Source organism: Phascolarctos cinereus, unplaced genomic scaffold, assembly GCF_003287225.1.
Source record: "Phascolarctos cinereus isolate Bilbo 61053 unplaced genomic scaffold, phaCin_HiC Scaffold_2;HRSCAF=192, whole genome shotgun sequence".
Classification (NCBI taxonomy): Eukaryota; Metazoa; Chordata; class Mammalia; order Diprotodontia; family Phascolarctidae; genus Phascolarctos; species Phascolarctos cinereus.
Window position 1 is genome coordinate 402760124 of NW_027555625.1, and position 20060 is coordinate 402780183.

The window sequence follows — 20060 nt, forward strand, 5'->3', positions numbered from 1 at the left end:
CAAATAGCTGACCAGATACCATTTGAAAATAGGCTTCCATCTTCAACATTTTTCAAGGGCTGGTCCCAGCTTATTTGACCAGCTATTATACAAATTAAGCAGACAACCTAGGGTAATGCAACAAGCATCAGCTGTGGAGTTAGACAACATACGTAGGTTTGAAGACTGCCTCTGCTGCTTACTACAGTCCCTTCCTCTCTCTGTGCTTCAGCTTCCTTTTCTGTAAATGATCTCTCAGGCCGCTTTTCAGCTCGAAATCTGTGATCCTTTCCATGCTTTTCTAGAGATGACTATTGTATTCACATCTAATCCCATTAATACTGGGATTAGATAACCATATAGAGCAAGAAAACAAGAGGTGTCCCAAAGCAATATATGCTGGATGAGGTATACAGGCAATAAAGAGGGTAAGGAGGGAGAGATTACCCAGGGCTAAGCTTTTTTTTAAAAAAATGCAGATATTACAGAGTTGTATTGTGTAGATACATATATGTGCATATATATGTCCACATCAATAAAATATATATGACACTACAAAACACAATCATGTGTGCCTACCCTGTATTCCAAAATAAAAAAATAATACAAACTGTTGCTACTGGGGATAGATAATGAATCTACCTTAATTACTCCTTAAGATCTTTGAATGTTAGAGGCACTACCCAGTCTTACCCAAGTTTCAAGCACCAAAATAATTTTGAGATGGCTTTAAATGGTTGGTGCTAAAAGGTATCATGTTGTCATTTAAGTCTGCTGGTGGTTTCAACTAAACTACAATTCAGTGATTTCTGAAAGGAGAAAAGAAGAGTTGGGGGAGGGGCGAGAGGGAGGAATGGAAGAGCAGAGCATGGATGTATGGAAGCCAGAGACAATTCCCAGTTCTAGGGTCACCATTAACTTCAACATCCATCCCATTAATATTTACAAGAGCCCTTCCCAAATAATAAACTAAACCGTTAGAAACAGGGTCATGACCTTATCCTTCCCTTTCTCTTCCTCTCATGGACATATGTAAATCAAGAAGATAGAGATGATCACATATACATGTCACCTCCACTGCACTAGTATTCCTACCTAACTGTATTCTTCTACTGCTATCAAAAAATCCTGAAGATGCTATGATGAATGGGGAAGAGCAGAGAGTGAGCATTTACATTGTGTCCACTAGGTGCCAGGCACTGTGCTAAGGGCTTTTTTTCCAAATGTTATTTTATTTGATCTTTACAACAACCCTTCGAGGTAGGTATTACTATTAGTCCCATTAGTTGGGGAAACTGAGGCAAGCAGAAGTGACTTGCTTAGGGTTATATAGCCCTTAAGTGCCTGAGACCACATTTGAACTCAAGTCTTCCTGACTGGAGTTCCAGCACTCTATTGCACCACCAGCTGCCTCAAGCAGACTTAATGTGTATATGTTTAATGACCATAGCAATAGCTTATTTAGGCTAACACTTTATGATCATAAAGCTCTTTCTTAGTGGCAAAATTGTGTGATAGGTGGAAATAGTATTATTATCTCCATTTTACAGATAATACAACTGAGACTAAAGAAGGTTAGGTAGCATGTCTCTAATCACACAGCCATTAAGCATCAAAGTCAGAATCCAGGTCTTTGGACTGCCAAGTTCAGTGCAGAAAATGGCTTTTCCCCCTTGATTTCTGACACGGACTCTCTAGTGCTTGCTCACTGTGTGACCTATTACTCTGTCATCCTTCTTTTCATAGCTGCCTGCCCTGTCCTGTGTAGCGGAAATGGACAGTATTCAAAAGGAACGTGCCAGTGCTACAGCGGCTGGAAAGGCGCGGAATGTGATGTACCCCTGAGTCAGTGTATCGATCCTTCATGTGGAGGTCACGGCTCTTGCATTGAAGGGAACTGTGTTTGCTCTGTTGGCTACAAAGGAGGGAACTGTGAGGAAGGTAAATACTGGCATGTGCTCTCTGCCTGTGGTCTTACCCTCTCTTTGGAAACTTCAGAAGGTGGGGGGAAGGCTTGAGGCTACAACATAACTGTCCATTGCTAATTCTAGACCCAGGGTTCCATAGTTGTGTCCTATTGGGTAGATTATCCATGATACTCAAGAGTGTTACTCACAAGTAGGAGAATGGAAAGAAAGCTACTAGGGATATTTCAGGGGTGTGTGTGTGTGTGTGTGTGTGTGTGTGTGTGTGTGTGTGTGTGTGTGTGCGCTTTATCATTATCATAGTCATCATTCTCATTCATCATTGAGAGTGGATCATTCTCCTTTTATCCTTTATTTCCCTTCTAGTATCTGCTTTTTAATTCGTCTTTGTGTCTCTTTTCCTCTCCTTGTGTCCTTTTCCCTCTCTCCACTTCCATTTTTCTGTCTCTCACTTCGTCTCTCTTTCCTTCTTTGCCCCTTCCTTTCTTTCAAATTCTCCAAATGGAGGATTTTAAAAATATATTCAGAAAGCAAAAACAAGACTGCCCCCTCCCCAGTGGCATTGTTATCCTTCCCCATAATCTGAAACCCATGTAAGTTTGTGCAAATATTTCATCAAAAAATTAATATCAATACAGAGCAGTCAGGCTTGAAAGACTACAGGTATCCATGTCATTTAGAGACATCATGTAGGGCAAATTATTCTGGTTACATACAATCACATAGAATTAGAGGAAAGTGGATGTACAGCAAGAGAAAAGTGATTTGATGAATACTAAAAAGCTCATTGTATCACACATTTAAGTAGCCTCAGGCATGTGTGGGTAGAAATTAGGGAATTTAACAAACTGAATCAAACCCTACTAAATATGGTCAGAGTTCTTGCTCAGGAGAGAGAGAAGGGGGGAAGGGAGGAAAAGAGAAATGGGGGGAGGAGAAGGGAGGAAGGGAGAGAAAGAGAGAAGGGGGGAAAAGCGGGGGGGCGGTGAGAGAAGAAATGGAGGGACGGAGAAGAAGAGAGCACCAGCCATTCAATTTATAAAAGTAGGAGATGCTGACGTACTGGGTTGGGAATGTTCTTTGTTTTTACCGATGAAATGTGATGAAAAATTAAAGTGAGTATTCTGAATGTAGAGGGTATTGGGAAGACATTCTTAAGAGGAAGCAGACACCATTTTCCATCTCATCAAGTTGTACTATTTCCCATCTCTCTAGGCATTCTGTACAACTTGCAATATCCCTTTCATTGAAATTAAATTTAATGATGCTGAAGGCATATACACACATATACATGTACACAAACCCAATGTGATACTGTGGAAAGAGGACAAGAGTTGGAATCATCGGACCTGGTTTCCAATCCCCCTTCTACTTACTACCTGTGTGACCTTGAACAAGTCACTTAACTTCACTGGGCCTCAGTTTTAACCGTTGTAAAATGAGAGGGTTTGGACCTGATGGCCTTCCAGCTCTAAGTCCATAATCCTATGGTTTCTCTTCTACCCAAAGACTACAAAACATTTTCTTTATAAAAATGGTTAGAATCCTGACACCCATTTCACAGGTGATAAAAACAAAGGAACATTTAGATAACAATAAATCATTTTCATGAAGTCTACTACTGATATACTGAAGTATATCAGTAATAATGTCTTTAGTGAAACCCAGACTCCCTGGCCATCCTCCCCCCAATGTGTCCTCATTCAACTCCATAAGTCTTTGCTGTAATAAAGGGTAGCCCCCAGGTCTGCATCATAAAACCAAATTGTGAGTTTAGATGGAGGAAGTACTGATTTAATAACAGTGCTTGAAAGGTTAAGGTTCTTAAAGATAAATGGATTTCAGAAGGCAAAGCTGCATTCACTGAAAACATGGAAGAGGCCAATACTATGACAAGGAAGGTTAAAACGACCTTTTGCATACATCATTTGGCAAAAGGATAGTGCCAGAGCAATGACATTACTGTTTTAAACATCTCTCCCTTCAGTAAATATTGTTCACACAAGTATTAAATCCCAAGAAATGAGGAGAATTAATTTCGAGGGGTTTCTCAACTCTTTTGCGAACCCAACCAGTCTTATTTAAATTTTTGGAATAAATTAACCTCCCCAACAAAACAAGGAAACCACGTGGAGCTTTATTAAAGGATGAAATCTCCTCTATTGATTTGTGCTGCCCCAAAAGAATGGGCTAGAGTGATTCATATGCTGTTTTCAAAATAGGAAATGGAATTAGAAAGTCTGGGTCAGCATTTTTTTTCTTCCAGTTAGCTTTTTATATCTGATATTCATCATAGTCATATCGTTCAAACAATTTACCTGAAATGGCAATGGCATGAAAATCGATAATTGTGATCCGCAATTTTTGCTGCATAAACATTGCTGCTCTATTAACGAATTTGCACATGAAAACTAAACAACGTATTTGTCAGGTTTCACTCCATGATGTTTGGGGGAGTGGAAAAGTGATGCAAGAGGGCTTGACAAATTAGTTTAAGTCAGCCATGTTTTTCATGTCAGTTTCATGGTTGAGTCATTTTTCAATGACATTTAACTTCATAAGTGTAATTCATGGTTCTTCAGGGGTTTCTAGTACATATTGTTTGTGAAACTCCTTGACCTCCTTTTCCATCCTTAGGGATCTAAAATGCATTCACTACCCTTTTTTGTCAAATCTGCAGAGGACCTGAGACTAAATGAGTTCTGATGATTTCAGCTGCCAGGGGGTTGGAGTTCCTAGGCACCCGGTACTTAGTAGGTAAAGGCCATTGTCCCCTTTTTAAGCACAGCGCTGTTTCCATTTATAAAGCTTCGTAAAATACCATGTTTGCTCCTCCCTGCTAAAGACTCAGTGGCAGCCCCACCAGTATCACAGGAGGCTGGAACCAAACGAAAAATTTGAAATAAAAATTACTGAAAGTGTTCTTCCTCAAATCTGAATTTTGTTTTTCAGTTACCCGCTCTAATTAAAGAGCACTAAGGTAGTATTTCCCTGTAACAATGGCCAGGAACACTTAGCTCATATTTCTCGGTAGAGTAAGTGGTTTATTCGATGACATTCTAGTTGTGGGGTAATAAATCTTTCTGGATTCTCTCCTGCCTGGCTACCATAATTCTTAACAGGGTAGAGATAGTTAATTTATCTGGAAGAGAGATGCTTTTTTATTTTTTGTATATTACTTTTATTACTGGTTCCTGAAAAAAAAAAGAAAAGAAAAGATTATCATATGTTCCCGGGAGCTTCTGGATTCAGCACTGTGCCATAGCTTGGCAAGGTAAATAGGGCTCGGTTCCAATTCCACCTCAGACACTTACTAGCTGTGTGACCCTGGAACCCTTGAGTTCTTTGTGCCCCATTTTATTCCTCTGTAAAATAGGGAGGTTTAATATGATGGCCTCTGAGGTCTCTTCCTGCTCTAAATCTATGGCCCAATGATTTTTAACGTCTGAGGCAAGGAAAGAGACTGATGATAGGAAACAGACATACCTCTCTAAGTTTCTCTTTATTAGAAGAATATGAACCTAATCATTAACAACGACAACATTTGTCTTTCAGTTGTGTCCAACTCTTCATGACCCCATTTGGGGTGTTCTTGGCAAAGATACTGAAGTGATTTGTCATTTCCTTCTCCAGCTCATTTTATAGATGAGGAACTGAGGTTAGGTGACTTGGCCAGGGTCACACAGATAGGAAGTGTCTGAGGCCAGATTTGAACTCAAGAAGATGAGTCTTTCTGACTTCAGGCCTGACACTCTATCCATTGTACCACCTAGCTTACCCAATAATGACAATAGCTAGCATTTATATAGCACTTGGAGGTCTGAAAAGCACTTTATGTGTGTTATCTCATATGATCCTCACAACAGCCCTGTGGTTTATGTGCTGCTATCATCCCCCATTTTATAGATGAGGAAGCTGTGTCTGAGAGAAGTTAAGTGATTTGCCCAGGGTCACACAACTCATAAGTGTCTGAGGCAAAATTTGAATTCAAGTCTTCCATGCTCTAAATCCAGTATTTTTTTCCAGTAGGCCCCCTGTATTAAGTCTGGACGAACCAACTGATATCTTACAAGTCTTGAATTTTATCCATTCTTTGTTTTATCAAAGAAATCTTTCCACCTCTGAGATTTTTAAATTCAATTTTCAATTTGAATAGCTTCACATCAGTCTTTCAGCAAGTATGTATTGAATGCTTACGAAGAGGTGGCAGACATAGAAAACAGCTCATGTGCCCGGTAAAAATTGCCCAAATGAAAAAAAGATGAGAAAGTACCTGAGCCTTTCAGTCTCACCTCAAAATCAGTCGATGTCTAATTTGAGCTTGAGGATGTTAAGATGAAATTTAGTCTTCAGGTACTGGAAAGGATTCACTTCCCCAATAGTAATTGCAATCATATTGCCCAAATAATTAAGTGAATATCAATGGGGTTCTAACCAAATCAGTGAGTATAATCGTTCTCATCCATCTAACGAGAACTTATTCACATAAGAAAACTGACCTTCAAGAATTAATTCCTAGATTTTGGTGAGTCATAGACGGTGCCAACAATTCCTACATTGCTCCTTAGGTTTTCAACTCAGGACCTGATTTTTACATGTTAGGCCTTTTGGATGATGCTAAGAGGAATGCCAGTAATAAGAAGAAAATGAAGAGTTGGGGGTAGAGAGTCTCCTCCAAGTCCCTGAGAAACATTATAACCTAGAAAGAGCTTCTTTCAGACACAGAGGAGAGAGTCCTTTGTGGGCTCAATCTCTAAGCCCCATGGAAGAGCGATTTCTAGTTAGTCTAAATTCTTCAGGTCAGAAGTTCCCCAGTGCCAAATGTTTCGTGAGCTAGGGAATTTGAGTAATTGTGGAAACTACACCCCTTTGGTCCACAAAGTGAAATCTGACATCTCTGGAGGGTTATTCTATATTCAAATCTTGTCGCTTTTAGAATTCTCCTCTCCAATGTGCCACATTTTTATTACCAGTATTACAGAGTAGGGCTGTTTTCCCTCTAAAGAGAATATTTTCCAGAGAATTAAATGAAATATCCAAGCTTTGAGATCATCCCCCCTGCACAGAAATCATACTTTATGGAGTCAAGAAGTTGCATTCTCTTCTTCCATTTACTTGTCTAGGACTGGGTTTGCTGGAACAGTGACCGAACCGTGTTTCCCGTTTGGTTCTTAGAAAAACTGTAATAACCAGAACACAAAACAATTGGTCTTGTTCCTCTAGTCACTTTGATTATTGAATCTGAATGGTAAAGGGGAAGGAGCCCTGTAGTTGAAAGCTGTGAACTGGGATCTGAATCTTGGCTCTGCTGCGTGCTACCTTTGGGGTCTTGGCTCTAAATCCTATAATTGATTATTGATTCCTTTGAAGGAACTACTTTGGCCAAAATAAATAAAAACATAATTAGTCAAATGGTCAGCTAGGCTATCTGTATGTAGATTATGCACTTGAGACTATACCCCAAAAATGTTTTTTCTCAGACTGACGCCTTCATTGCCATATATCCCCTTTAGTAGCTACTATCAGGGTATGTTCAGAGAATGAAAACTCATTTTAATATCACTCTAAGAAGGGCTTACTTAGGAAGGTGAAAATTATATGTGTAGAATTTTTTTAATTGTGTTTTGTATTCTGGAGGCAAATACTAATGACTTTAGAACTATATCCTCCAACGTTCCTTTCCATTAGTAAAGATTATCGAGAGCAAACTGTGTTTTGGTTGATCCAGTCAGTACAGACATTGCCAATATTATTTGTGTTCCCTGGAGGGCTCTGATGTACCTTATTTGGGTTCCTAATGTTTGTAATCACTGAGTCCCAAAGATTTCCTGATAAGCTTTTGTGTAACATCATTCCTGACCTTCCCAGTTTCTCTCTTGTCATCTCTAAGGTTGATATTTTTAAAAAGTCTTGGCAGACTGAATGTACTTTACTCCTCACAAGTGTTCTAAGATACTACAAGTACTTCCTGGTCTACTAGGCTTTCTCGCAACTGTGTGGGACTTTGAGGAACGCTGGTCCATTTGTTGTAAAGCAGGCACAACGCTGTACATCACTTGGATATATAATGCATTTTTCTTCCGTCTTTTTTTTTTTTTTAGTTGATTGCTTAGATCCAACCTGCTCCACCCATGGAGTCTGCGTGAATGGAGCATGCATCTGTGGCCCTGGCTGGGGAGGGATAAACTGTGAGCTTCCAAGAGCCCAGTGCCCAGATCAGTGCAGTGGGCATGGCACATACCTCAGTGACACTGGACTTTGCAGCTGTGATCCCAACTGGATGGGTCCCGACTGTTCTGTTGGTAAGCCAAGAGGTTTTCTCTTATTTTCCCCCTAATATCCCCACCTTGTCTTCCTTCCATAAGCCCAGGTGGCTGATAAGCTAAACTCGCCTTCAGCTTGGAAGTCAAGGGAACTTTTATGAAGTACGCAGTGATGTCCTTGCTGCTGTTGCTTGGGGAACAGGCTTTGTGTTTTCCACAGGAATTCTCTGTTTTTGTGCTTTGTTCATTCCATAACTGCAAATTGATATGATGCCCTGAAGTGTACCGCCATGTGCATTATAGGGTTTCTTATGTACACTCCCTAAAGGGACTCAGAAAGAAAGTAGAGCAATTCTGCCCCAGACAAACTGAACAGAGCATCCTCTAAAACAGAAAGAGGCTCCCTGAGGGGGCCGTATGTACATGTTATGAAGCTCTGCAGTACTGCAGTGACAGGAAAATAATGAAGTTGCACAATACACTTTATTTTCCTAAAATTAAAAGTATGTTTGTAGTTCAACAGTTCAAACCAGTTCCAACCATCCCAAGAATGGTTATGTTCACACTGACAGTGACTATCCAGGCAAGTGAGCATCGCTCCGCCCCCTGTATCTGGGTGGTGAGATAGCTGTCAGATTGCCATGGCAATCATGATAGGAATGTTTGTGAAGCTTTGCCTAGAACTGGAAAGAAATGAATATTTCATTCCAAGAGGGGGAAAAAAAAAGCCAATTTAAAATGTGCTGTCTCCGGGTGTCTTCTCAATCCCACTTCACTTGAGTTTCAGCTCTGAAGCTTTTCAAGTCTAGTGGAGAAAGCATTGGTCTGGGAGGCAGGTAACCTGGGCCCTGGTCCCTACTCTGCCACCGCCTCGCTGTGTGACTTCAATCCAGTCACTTAACTTTTCTGGTCTAGGGCTTCCCTCCATAGGAATCATGATCCCTGCCTCCCTCACTGGGCTGCTGTAAGGATGAATGTTTGGAAAAGTGCTTGTCCTAGAGTGAGAGGTCTGGAAAGGTACGGAGTGAATATCTGTCTGTCTGTCTCCTTTTCAACCACAAAAGCCTTTGAGCTCCTCTGAGAAAGATGCTATGTAAATGCAGCGTATGATTGTTAATACCACTGATGGTGCAGAGCAGGGTGGCTGGCATTCTTGGTGTAACCGTGGAGACATGCTATCGGTGTGACAGATCTACCTGTGAGATCTGTGGTCAGATTGGCCAAATCCAAGAACTTGAGTGGGGATAGTCCCAGTTTCCAGCAATAAAGGGAAGCCACACTGTGCCCTCTCTACTGGGTGCCTCCATCCCAGCATTAACTAGCTTCCGCCTCTGGCAGATGGGGAGCAACTAGCCGTCTCAGCCAGCTGTGAATGAGTGAAAGGAAGAAAGAAAGAAAAAGAGAGAGAGAGAGAGAGAGAGAGAGAGAGAGAGAGAGAGAGAGAGAGAGGAGAGAGAGAGAGAGAGAAAGAAAGAAAGAAAGAAAGAAAGAAAGAAAGAAAGAAAGAAAGAAAGAAAGAAAGAAAGAAAGAAAGAAAGAAAGAAAGGAGAAAAAGAAAAAGGCCCATTGAGCAGGGAGACCAGTTTCAGAAGCCTGCATGGTTTCCAGCTCCTCATCGGGAGCTGCTCTTGTGGTCCTGGCCACTTTTTTGGTACAGCCACCAGTAGAGGGTTTCCCCAGCCATAGTGTTGAGCTGTAATCATTGTTTTTCTTCCAGAAGTGTGCTCAGTAGACTGTGGCACTCACGGCGTCTGCATCGGGGGAACGTGTCGCTGTGAAGAGGGATGGACAGGGGTGGCTTGTGACCAACGCGTGTGCCACCCTCGCTGCACTGAGCATGGGACCTGTAAAGATGGGAAATGTGAATGCCGAGAGGGCTGGAATGGGGAACACTGCACCATTGGTAGGCAAACGGCAGGCACCGAAACAGGCACATATTGCTTTATTTTCATAAATTGTAGAAATGTAGTGACTGTTGTGCACTGCGATGGGCTGTTCCTTCAGGGACACAAGTGCTCCCAGACATCTGCGCTGCCTCTCCAAATCTCCAAAGGGGGAGGGTGGGGAGTCACAGCGTCCCCAGTTTGCAACAATTTCCCTTTCTTCACTAAAATCCAGGTTGTACAGTGTTGGCGGGAAATGGACCTAAATAAGAGAGCTAATCAGTGGTCCTATGCACAGGAAGAGAGAAATGCACATGCATGGGAAATGGTCCGAGCTGAGGGGTTCCATGCTCGTCAAGGCACATTGGTATTCAGGTGACACCTTTTTTGTTATAGCTAAAAAAAAAAAAAAGATAAAATTCCTGGATGGATGGCTTACTGCTTGCCTGACACCGTGCATCACTATCCACCCACTAACACACTTGAGGTCAGATTAGATGAGAGCGGGGCTCCTGGGGCTATTGAAATAGCTCCCTGAACAGCCCTTGGCTTGTAGCATTTGTGTGTCTCATCAGTCACAGGGGGGGGTCTGACCACCGGCACAGCAGATTAATATGCCACCCCCCTGTATTTCCTCACATGGTCCCCACTGACTCAAGCAGCCTCTCTCTGGAATGTTACTAGCCTGGGATGCTTTTTAAAAGCTTGCTTTCTTTCGTTCTTTTTTTTAAAAGAGAAAACTCATTTTTCAAGTTTGTTTGCTTGAATGGTTTTCATTTTCACTTTTGTTTTTCTTACAGTTAATAACTATTCTACGTATTGTGGAGATAGGAGAAAATGCTTATTGATTAGGAGAACCTCCATGGCCAAGTTTAAATCCAGAAAAACTTAAGCCAAAAGAGAATTTTTATCTTCTGTTTTTTAAATTTATTCCTTTTATAAAACCACCCCTTTCCTCCATCTTTTAGCTGTCCACAGAATGGAAAACTGGGGAAATTGCATGTAGGTCACTGACTTGTGTGATCGTGTTGACGTTAAACCTGTAACTGTGAGGAAGGTGCTCTACTCACTCGAGGCCCAATAATTATCCAAGAGAGAGAGAGAGAGAGAGAGAGAGAGAGAGAGAGAGAGAGAGAGAGAGAGAGACCGAAAGAAAAGATGGGGGAGGGAACTCAGAAAGTGAGGCTCAGTTTCCCATGCTGTTCATTTGACAGGGTGGCCAGAAATGAAGACTGCTCATTACATTCACCCAAAGTGACACAATCGGATTGGCCAACAGAGAGGCAGCATGCAAATCGGGGTCATGGCTGTGGCATTTGGGACCCTAATGGGACAGTCTGTTGGCAGTGAATGGTTCTTTCCATTTCTCAATGACACTTAAGATCTTGCTGCCCTTGGAATTGCTTTAATGTTCAGCTCCCTGTCAAGTCTTGGGGATTCATGAGCCTTTCAAGGGATTATGCACAGCTCAATTACCAACAAGTGCTTAATATTCTTTTTTTTTAAAATCAGTTCTTAAAAATAGCTTCAAATCCTCAGGGGCATTTCCCTTTGAAGTTTTTGTGCCTCATTTTCCTCCCACTACATGATTTAAATCAAAACCTTGCCCCTAAAAGTCTTTTCTAGCTAAATGCAGAGAGAAAAACCTGTTTTTCCTTAACTCACAGAATCTAATTCCCCCTTTACCTCATTCTTGCTTTCAATGGGCTAGGCTCCCTATGGAAAATCACGCCATGTCTAATAATATTAATAACAATAACAATAATAATAATGATGATGATCTCCATCATCCTATCTGCTACTAGAGTTGTTCTGAGAATGCTTTCAATGATCTGACAGAAGATGAGCTTATAACCCAGTACTTAGATTCAATTACACAAAGCAGTTATCCACCTTTGTAATAATAGTCCACAGAACATTAAACGTAAAAGACTAATAGCAGGAAAATTCCTTGTCACAAGACTGCTTCTATCTGAACACCATCAGAAAAGATCAGAAGAATGAGATAGTAATAGTATGAGTAGTTATAATAATAACTTACACATTTATATAGCGCTTCAAGAATCACAAAGCTCTTTATCTACATTCTGTCATTTGCTTCTCACAATAATTCTGAAATAGGTGCCATTCTTATCCACCTTTTGTAGGTGAGCAATCTGAGGTTTCTCAGGATCACACAGCTAGGAAGGGGAAGAGGCAGGATTTGAGCTTTCCAGTTTCAAAGTTCAGAGTGCTGTCTGCTATACCACCATGCCTCAAATTATAACATGTTTGGGTAGGGAAGAACTTCTGGAAATATTGCACAGAAAAGCAGCCTATGTGAATATGAGGACCAGGCAGGCCCCAAAGAGCTGTGTCTCAAAAGTTTCTTGTTAGAGAGTTGGAAAGGAACCCAGTTTGGCATGTTGTATGCTTGCTTTAAGATAATATGTAGGAAAAAAGAATAAAGTCTGGCTTGGAGGCCAGGAGAAAGAGGAAGGGTGATGTGTAGTAGGACAAGGAATGGCGGAGTATGTGTATTTGGGTGTGGGGGGAGGGGGCCCTTTAAGGGCAAAATGAGAAGATGGAAACTTTTAAGGTAGTTTGTAGTGAAAGTGAACAGGCAAGGAAGGAGAGATTTTTAAAATTTAGGCTTCATGAAAGAAAAGGTTTCCTAACAGACAAAGTTGTCCAGAAGTATAATGGACTGCCTTGGGAGATAATAGGTTCTCTGTCCCCAAAGATCTTCCAAGAGAGATTACGGGATCATTTGTCATGTATGGTGTTGAAGGTGTTCCTGTTCAGGTGTGAGTTAGCCTACATAGGTGGTTTCCGAGGTGTCTTCCATTCTGTGATTCTGTGTCACCACAGGGAAAAGGTGCATTCATTCTGCAGAAGATGATTGAGGGGTTCCTTATAGGCTAGGTGTTAGCTTTGGATTTCACTTTTCCATGCACCAGCATCTCTAACGATGCTTAGAGAGACATAAGGAAAATGCAGAGAATTACCAGTTAGGTCAGGCCCCAGAACAAAGAGGGCACCAACCCCTCCCAAGAAGGTCTTTGGTTCAAAACTGTGATTTCTCAGGGATCTGTGAATATATTCAGTGTGAGCTACCAAGATCTTTCTCAACGAGGCAATGAATACTAAGGAATTTGGATTCTGCTCTTTTATGAGATGAATATCTTCTGCGAACATGTATCTGGGTAGTCCATGAGGGACTGTCTAAAGAGCAAAACATAAGACACTGGCTAGTGAGATTTACCATTTTAGAGCAGAAGTGAAGTTCATACCAGCATAATTGCTTTTTAATCTGAAACCTTTAGCCCTGGAACTGTTTTGCTTAAGGATGAAGTCCTGTAAATTCATTTTAAATAAAGGCCACAATTTATAGGCACAGAGCCAGACTTCCCCCTCTGAGACACCAGGTTATAAAGGGGAGGGTGGGTGTTGAGTCCTTTGCTATATCACAGTCCAAATACTATATTTTGAACATTGAAAACAAATAGAACCAAAATGTCATTTACCATATAACAAATTCATTTGAGGATTGGAGATAGGGCAAAAAAGTAGGTGGGTTATTGTCTGGTATTTGAGTTTGTCTTGTGAAAGGTGGTTGTTTGTTTGGTTTTTTTCCGCAGAGATTTGTAGAGTTCTATCCCTCTTCAGGGAATTGCAGGTAGACATCTATACAGTGGACAGCAACACATGTGACTTGCCTCTATTTTACAAGTGTGTATCAGAAATAAAAAATATGAAATAAAAAAATAGTCAGGTTTTAAGGTCACAAAATGACATCTCTGTCCTAAAAAGGGCTAGGCTCACAATATTGGGGCAGGTAGATGAAGCAACTTATTTGTACATTTGGTCAATATGTAAGTCCTATAATTTTCATTTTAAAAAATATTTTATTGATACTTTCTGTTCTATTATAACTGTTATAATCATCATTTCTCACCCATCTAATTCTAGTTTGAACCATCCCTGTTAACAAAGAAAAAGAATTAAGTAAAAATGTTTCATACAGAAATCTTATATAACAATGTATACAATATTCTACCCTAATGGTCTTTCACCTTTCTGCTGTGAGGGAGGAGGTATATTGTTATTGTTTCTCCAGAACCTTCATTGTTTTTTCCATTACTCACAGTTCTTCCTTTCAGTCTCTTCATTTACATTGCTGTAGTAATTGTGCATGGTATTCTCTTAATCCTACTTATTTTGCTCTGTATCAGTTCATAAAATCCTCCCATGTTTTTCTGAATTCCTCATACTTGTCATTTCTTAATGCATAGTAATATTTCATATTCATATGCCATAGTTGTTTTTTTCAGCTGTTCTCCCAATCAGTGGGCAACTACTTTGTCTTTAATTCTTTCCTGCATACTCTTGTTTGGAAGCTCAAAGAGTTCTACTATGAATATTATATGTATCTAGGATATTTGTTGCTATCTTTGACTTCCTTGGGTTGTATGCCCATTAGTCAGATTGCTGGATCAAAGGCTATAACAGGTTTAGTCTTTTCCCATACATAATTCCAAGTTGAAATCCAGAATGACTGGACCACTCCATGGCTCCATCAACACTCTCTTAGCGTGTCTGTCTTCTCATAGCCCTTCCAAAACTGATCATTCCCACCTTTTTTTCATCATTCTTAAATTGCACGTGGGAGTAAAACTTCAGAATTGTTTGAATTTCGAGTTCTCTTACTTTTAGTTATTTGAAGTGTGTGTTCATGTAGTCCTATAATTTTATACCAAATTAATATATTGCTCCATGGTTAGTAGAGGTTCTTGTGTACATTAAACATTCACTGTAACAGTTACGTGGAGGTTATGACAGCTAATTTATACTCCTAAATTCATACAAAGTTTTGTTTCTTCCATTACTTCTTTTTAACAAAAAAAAAAATTGAAAACACATTCAAGATTACCAGCATCACATTTCCACAAAATATTCCTGGAATCCAAATCAAATGGGATCCCCAAATACCTTTAGGATACTATTTGTTTTTTACTGAAACAGAAGAGTATTTTATTCTTCACAGTGAATCTCAGAGGTAGATTGTCTCTCATAATTCTCCCCTTTGTAGGGATTAGTTTAACCTGAAAAGCAAAACCAAGGGCTGTAACACACCAGGTAGTGAAAGGAAGAATATGGTTGATTTTTTTTTATTAAGTCACAATCACTGTGAACCATATTAAACTCTAAGACAACTGTGCGGTTTATTACAGTGAAGCAGCTATAATAAGTGCCAGAGTTTAGCATTCAACACTGTTTTCAAGAGAGAGTAGTAGAGCAAAACAAAAGGTATGAACCAACTTTCACCTTGACTGCATGTGCTCACTGAAGCTAAAATGTGATGTGAAGAGTATTGCAATTATCCAGAGATTGTGGGACCATTCATTCAGACAGTTGCTCTTGAAAATTCATCCTAGCAAACATACACACACACACACACACACACACACACACACACTCACTCACTCACACACACTCACTCTCACACACACACACTCAGACATGTACAAGACAAGATACTTTTGCACTGAATAAACTGTTAGCTGTCTGAATAGTTCTTAATTTATGTGATCATTTTCCCAACCTCTGCCTCAGCTGTGAGGTCCCAACTGCAGGCAGGGCCATACAGATTTTATTGCTGAGAAAGGGTAGGGCTGAGTGACCAGCTCATATGCTATGCATCATAACAGTTTTCTCTCCACCACACTGGAGCCCTTCAGTTTTTCACCTTTAATTGGTTAGGGAGGGAAATAGATTCCTATGCTGTTAATAAGGAAAATTAATCTTTTACCCAAGGTAAAACCAGCCGTGCGACAATCTGATGAGCTGATTAAGTGATTGTAATCAGGAGTAGACAGTGTCACAGTCCAAGAGGGAGAAGTCTTGGGGGCTTCGGGGAACTGGTTCAGAAAAAGCTACTGTAAAAATTAACTAACCACAGGCTGAGTACAGCTGTTATTTCATCTCATGCCAGTTCCATTTCTGAATGTTAGAGGCTTTTTTTCCCCACCGTAGCTGCTGTCTTTGAATATTCAGGCCTTGATGACCTTGCCAAATAGAGCAAGTTGGGCAGATATCATGGGTAGAGTTGTCTCTAGTATCAAAAGCCAGAGAAAGAAGCAAAATCTCCAGTTTAACAATTATGATGTATCTGCTTCTTCCAGACCTGCCCTAATGGGACTCAGCAGCAACTGAAACTTTAAGCCATCAAATGAATAGGATACATTTTTTTAATTTTAAAGCAAAAACTTTATGCCCTTTTATCATAGAGGCCTTCTACTCTTTCGAATGAGACCCTTTTAAAATGACTTTTTTTTGAGATTATGGTCTTGATTTAATTAATCAAGTGAGCAATTATTTATTAAGGATCTCTTATGTGCAGGGCACAGCAGTAAATGCTGAGGATCCAAAGAAACAATTAAATAAAATAGTCCCTGCCTTTAAGAAGGTGATAGTCTGTCAGAGGAGACAGCCTTACTCATTTAAGTATGAACAAAACAAGCATAAAATCATTTTTGTATGATTTTGTACTCAGCTGGGGGGGCGGCGGACCAGGAATGGAAGGCTTCATGTAGGAGGTGGTGTTTGGGCCAAGCTTTGAAAGAAACCAGAGCTTTTAAGAGGTGGAAGTGAGGAGGCAATGCCCTCCAGACATGGGGGGAGAAGGTATGAAGATGGGAGAGAGAGTAGAAAGAAGAGTGTTGGCAGTGTGCCAAGGTGTTTTTCCTCCCATTAGACTTTTTTTTTGTTTGTAACATACAGCCAAAACTTGTTCCATACCTGTGCAGAATGTTCCCCTAAGCTGTGGACCACAGCTGGTCTAGCTCTGCAAAATTTCCTAATCCAATCTGAAAACTAAGACCCAATGAGTAGAAGTTACAAAGAAGGCAATTTGTAGAAGGATAATAAACTCTCTAACAATCAAAGCTGCCCAAGACTAGAGGAGAATAAAGGCTGCTAGCTTTGTGATTCGTGAGCCCCCTTTGAATAGAAGGGTTTGTCAGCTGGTCACCTAGCCACCTCACTGGGATCCTGGGAAGGGGGTTCTCATGATGAGGGGTTGAATTGGCTTTCCTCCAAAGGCTCCTTCAGGTCTAAGATTTAGTGATTCGATGATTTGAACATGACTTTTCCTGTCCATGGGATGTCTGAGTTATATATTGATTTCTGGACACATCACAAGCCCTCACCAAGAAAGGGTGAGGAAAGAGGCAGAACACATACCTTGATTGGGTTGACTGTAGAGCCGCAGATCTGAGACTTAGGGGACCAGAATAAGGTGAGCTGTGATTGGGGTGTTCCCAACACCATCCCAGCCAATTAAGAGGCTCTTAGAGCCTCAAACCACTGCATTGCTGTTAGGACTATGTTGGAACAAGTGAAAAGCTGGACTTCTGTTAATGATTTCTCAATAGCAAAGCCTCAAGAACAGTTAGATGTCCGGCAACTACATCGAGTAAGACATCCTAGGTGTGTAGTGAGGTGAGGATGGTAGAATCTTCAAATCTTGGAATTACCTGGCTTCTTAAGCACTCAGAGAGAATATTCGGAAGAAGCGTAATTGATTTTACATGCTAGCTATGCGCGTCTGAGAAGTTGCATTTAAAATCATTTTTTGCTAATCAGATCTTATTTCCCCACAGACTTGACTTTATAATTTCAAAGATGCTCTGTGGGTGCAAATCTTGCTGCTTTACCTTTAAGAATCATTGGCCAGGGGCAACTAGATGGTGCAGTGGAGGGAGCACTGGCCTTGGAATCAGGAGGACCTGAGTTCAAATCTGGCCTCAGACACTTGACACTTACTAGCTGTGTGACCCTGGGCAAGTCATTTAACCCCTATTGTCTCACCAAAAAGCCAAAACAAAAAAATTACTTGCCACAGCAGTGTCTTCCTCAAGTAGTTACTGAATTGTAAACAGACATTTAAGTAGAAGAGAGAAGTTCTTATTTATTTAAAGGTTGCCCCAGCAAGCCCTTTTGTTACATGAAGAATTATTTTGCAGGGTGAATAACCATTTCTGAACCAAGTTAGAACCAAGTTTGAAGTTCTCTTTTGTAGGTTTTCTTAAATTAGAGCATACCCCTTTTCACCTCCTTTCCTACAGATCTAAATTGTGTTAAATAGTCAATACAGAAAATATAGGCTGAGATGACAGGAGATCCTTGCTTGAATTAGAAGCTGTCACTCAGTCAATCAAGGATTTAAGCACTGACTACATACCAGGTACTATTTTAGCAGTTAGGACCCTATTGGGAACAAGACACAGCATATACATATATACAAAATAAATTGTTTTTAAAAATCACTTCCTCTAGGATCAAATGTAAAGTCCTGTGTTTGTCATTCAAAGCCCTTCACAAGCTGGCCCTCTCCTAACCTTTCCTGTCTTCGTGTGCCTTCCTCGCCAGCCACTCAGTGACTTTGGGCTGCTTGCTGTATTCCTTGCACAAGATAATCCATCTCCTCACGCCTGGAACGCTCTCCCTCCTTACCTTTGCCTCCTGGCTTCCTTTAGCTCCAGCTCTACTAGGGAAAAGGCTAATGCCTTCTCTCTGTCAATTATCTCCAATTCATTTTGTATATGTCTTGCTTGTACAGAGTTGTTTTCATATTGTCTCACCCATTAGGCTGTGAGCTCCCTGAAAGCAGAGACTGTATTTTGTCTTTCTTTGTATCCCCAACACTTAACACAGTGCCTGGCATGTAGTAGATGCTTAATAAATGCTTTTTGACTGATTAAATGCAGGGTAATTTGGAGGTAAGATAAAGAAACCAGGAGCTGGAGGATGAGGAAAGACTTCATGTAGGTGGTATCTAAGCTGAATCACATGGAAATGTTTCTGACCTGACTTATTGGTTTTTTGTTTGTTTGTTTAATTTTTTTGACTTGTTTTCTGCATATAACTAACTGCCTCCCTTCTGTCATACTGCTAGAAGCTCAGTGCTTACAGATAGCCTAACAGTTTTCCATTTCTGAGAACCAGACCTTCTTTACTATGTTTAGCCGCCTCAAACCTGGCTGGCTTTTTGCTTCCTAATTATATTTATGAACCTGGTTCTGACACAGAAACATAGGTTGCCATCTCTCTCACAGCTGAAGTTGTATTCTTACTGTATTAGCCCAGGTAGAAGCAACTATTAGGATAAGCTAATAGATGTTAATTATGTTGTGGGCATAGTAATGTAGAAGTTTGGGGCTTTAGCCAGAATCTATCTCAGCATGCTTGGTGGCGGTGGCTACCAAAAGGCTATTTCCCTTTTGTCATCTTCTTTATTATTACTTATGGCTCCATAGGTTGCCAGCCCACATCCCCACTGGGTACTTCATGTTCAAGGGGTGATCCAAGAAAAATCCCAACTCAGGATTGATGGAGAAGATCATATATATAATACAAGATTTGGGTTATTACTGACTCTGCCCCAAGTCAGCCCAATAAACTCTAAAATTACTTTTATTTCTACTACACTCTAGACAGTTGGTTCTATGGAGCATGACCTATGTTTAACATCTGGGGATTCTTTGCCTCTGTCTTGTGGAGTATCTGGAGCCACGCAGTGCATCCCAGATGTTCCAATAAGAGACAGATTCTGCATTTTTTCAGCAATGTTTTCTGCCTAATGTGTCTAAATCCTGCACAAATCCGCTTCCCTTATTGTATTCCATTACACAGTACATATTAAAAGGCTCCGAGTTTACTGCCTTCTGTAAATTCAGAACCATCATTTTGAAAAACTGCCAGTCAATATCAGGAGCTTATTACTTGCCTCCTCATGCCGTTGTAACCTCAGTTTCTATGCACAGTCTTTTCCAGTCCATTGTCAGGCCGCTTCATCAGCAGTCATCCAAATCTCAATTTTTATATACAGTGAAGTAAGATACCATGCAAAAGAGCTACTAGGAGAGATTTAAGGCCTTCTTCATAAGCATTCTCAGGATGATTAGACTGGATTGAATTACAGAAAATTATGTATTTCACTAATCTTTTTATATATTAAAAAGCCATCT

General features: G+C 40.5%; 1 protein-coding gene across 1 annotated transcript in view; it reads left to right on the forward strand.

Annotated features, from left to right (window-relative positions):
* The window catches only part of TENM2 (teneurin transmembrane protein 2), a 376176-nt gene that overhangs the window by 246948 nt on the left and 109168 nt on the right, over positions 1-20060 (forward strand). Inside the window, 3 exon segments of the mRNA XM_020992339.2 lie at positions 1726-1920; positions 8006-8206; positions 9885-10070. Coding sequence (XP_020847998.2) covers positions 1726-1920; positions 8006-8206; positions 9885-10070 — 582 coding nt within the window.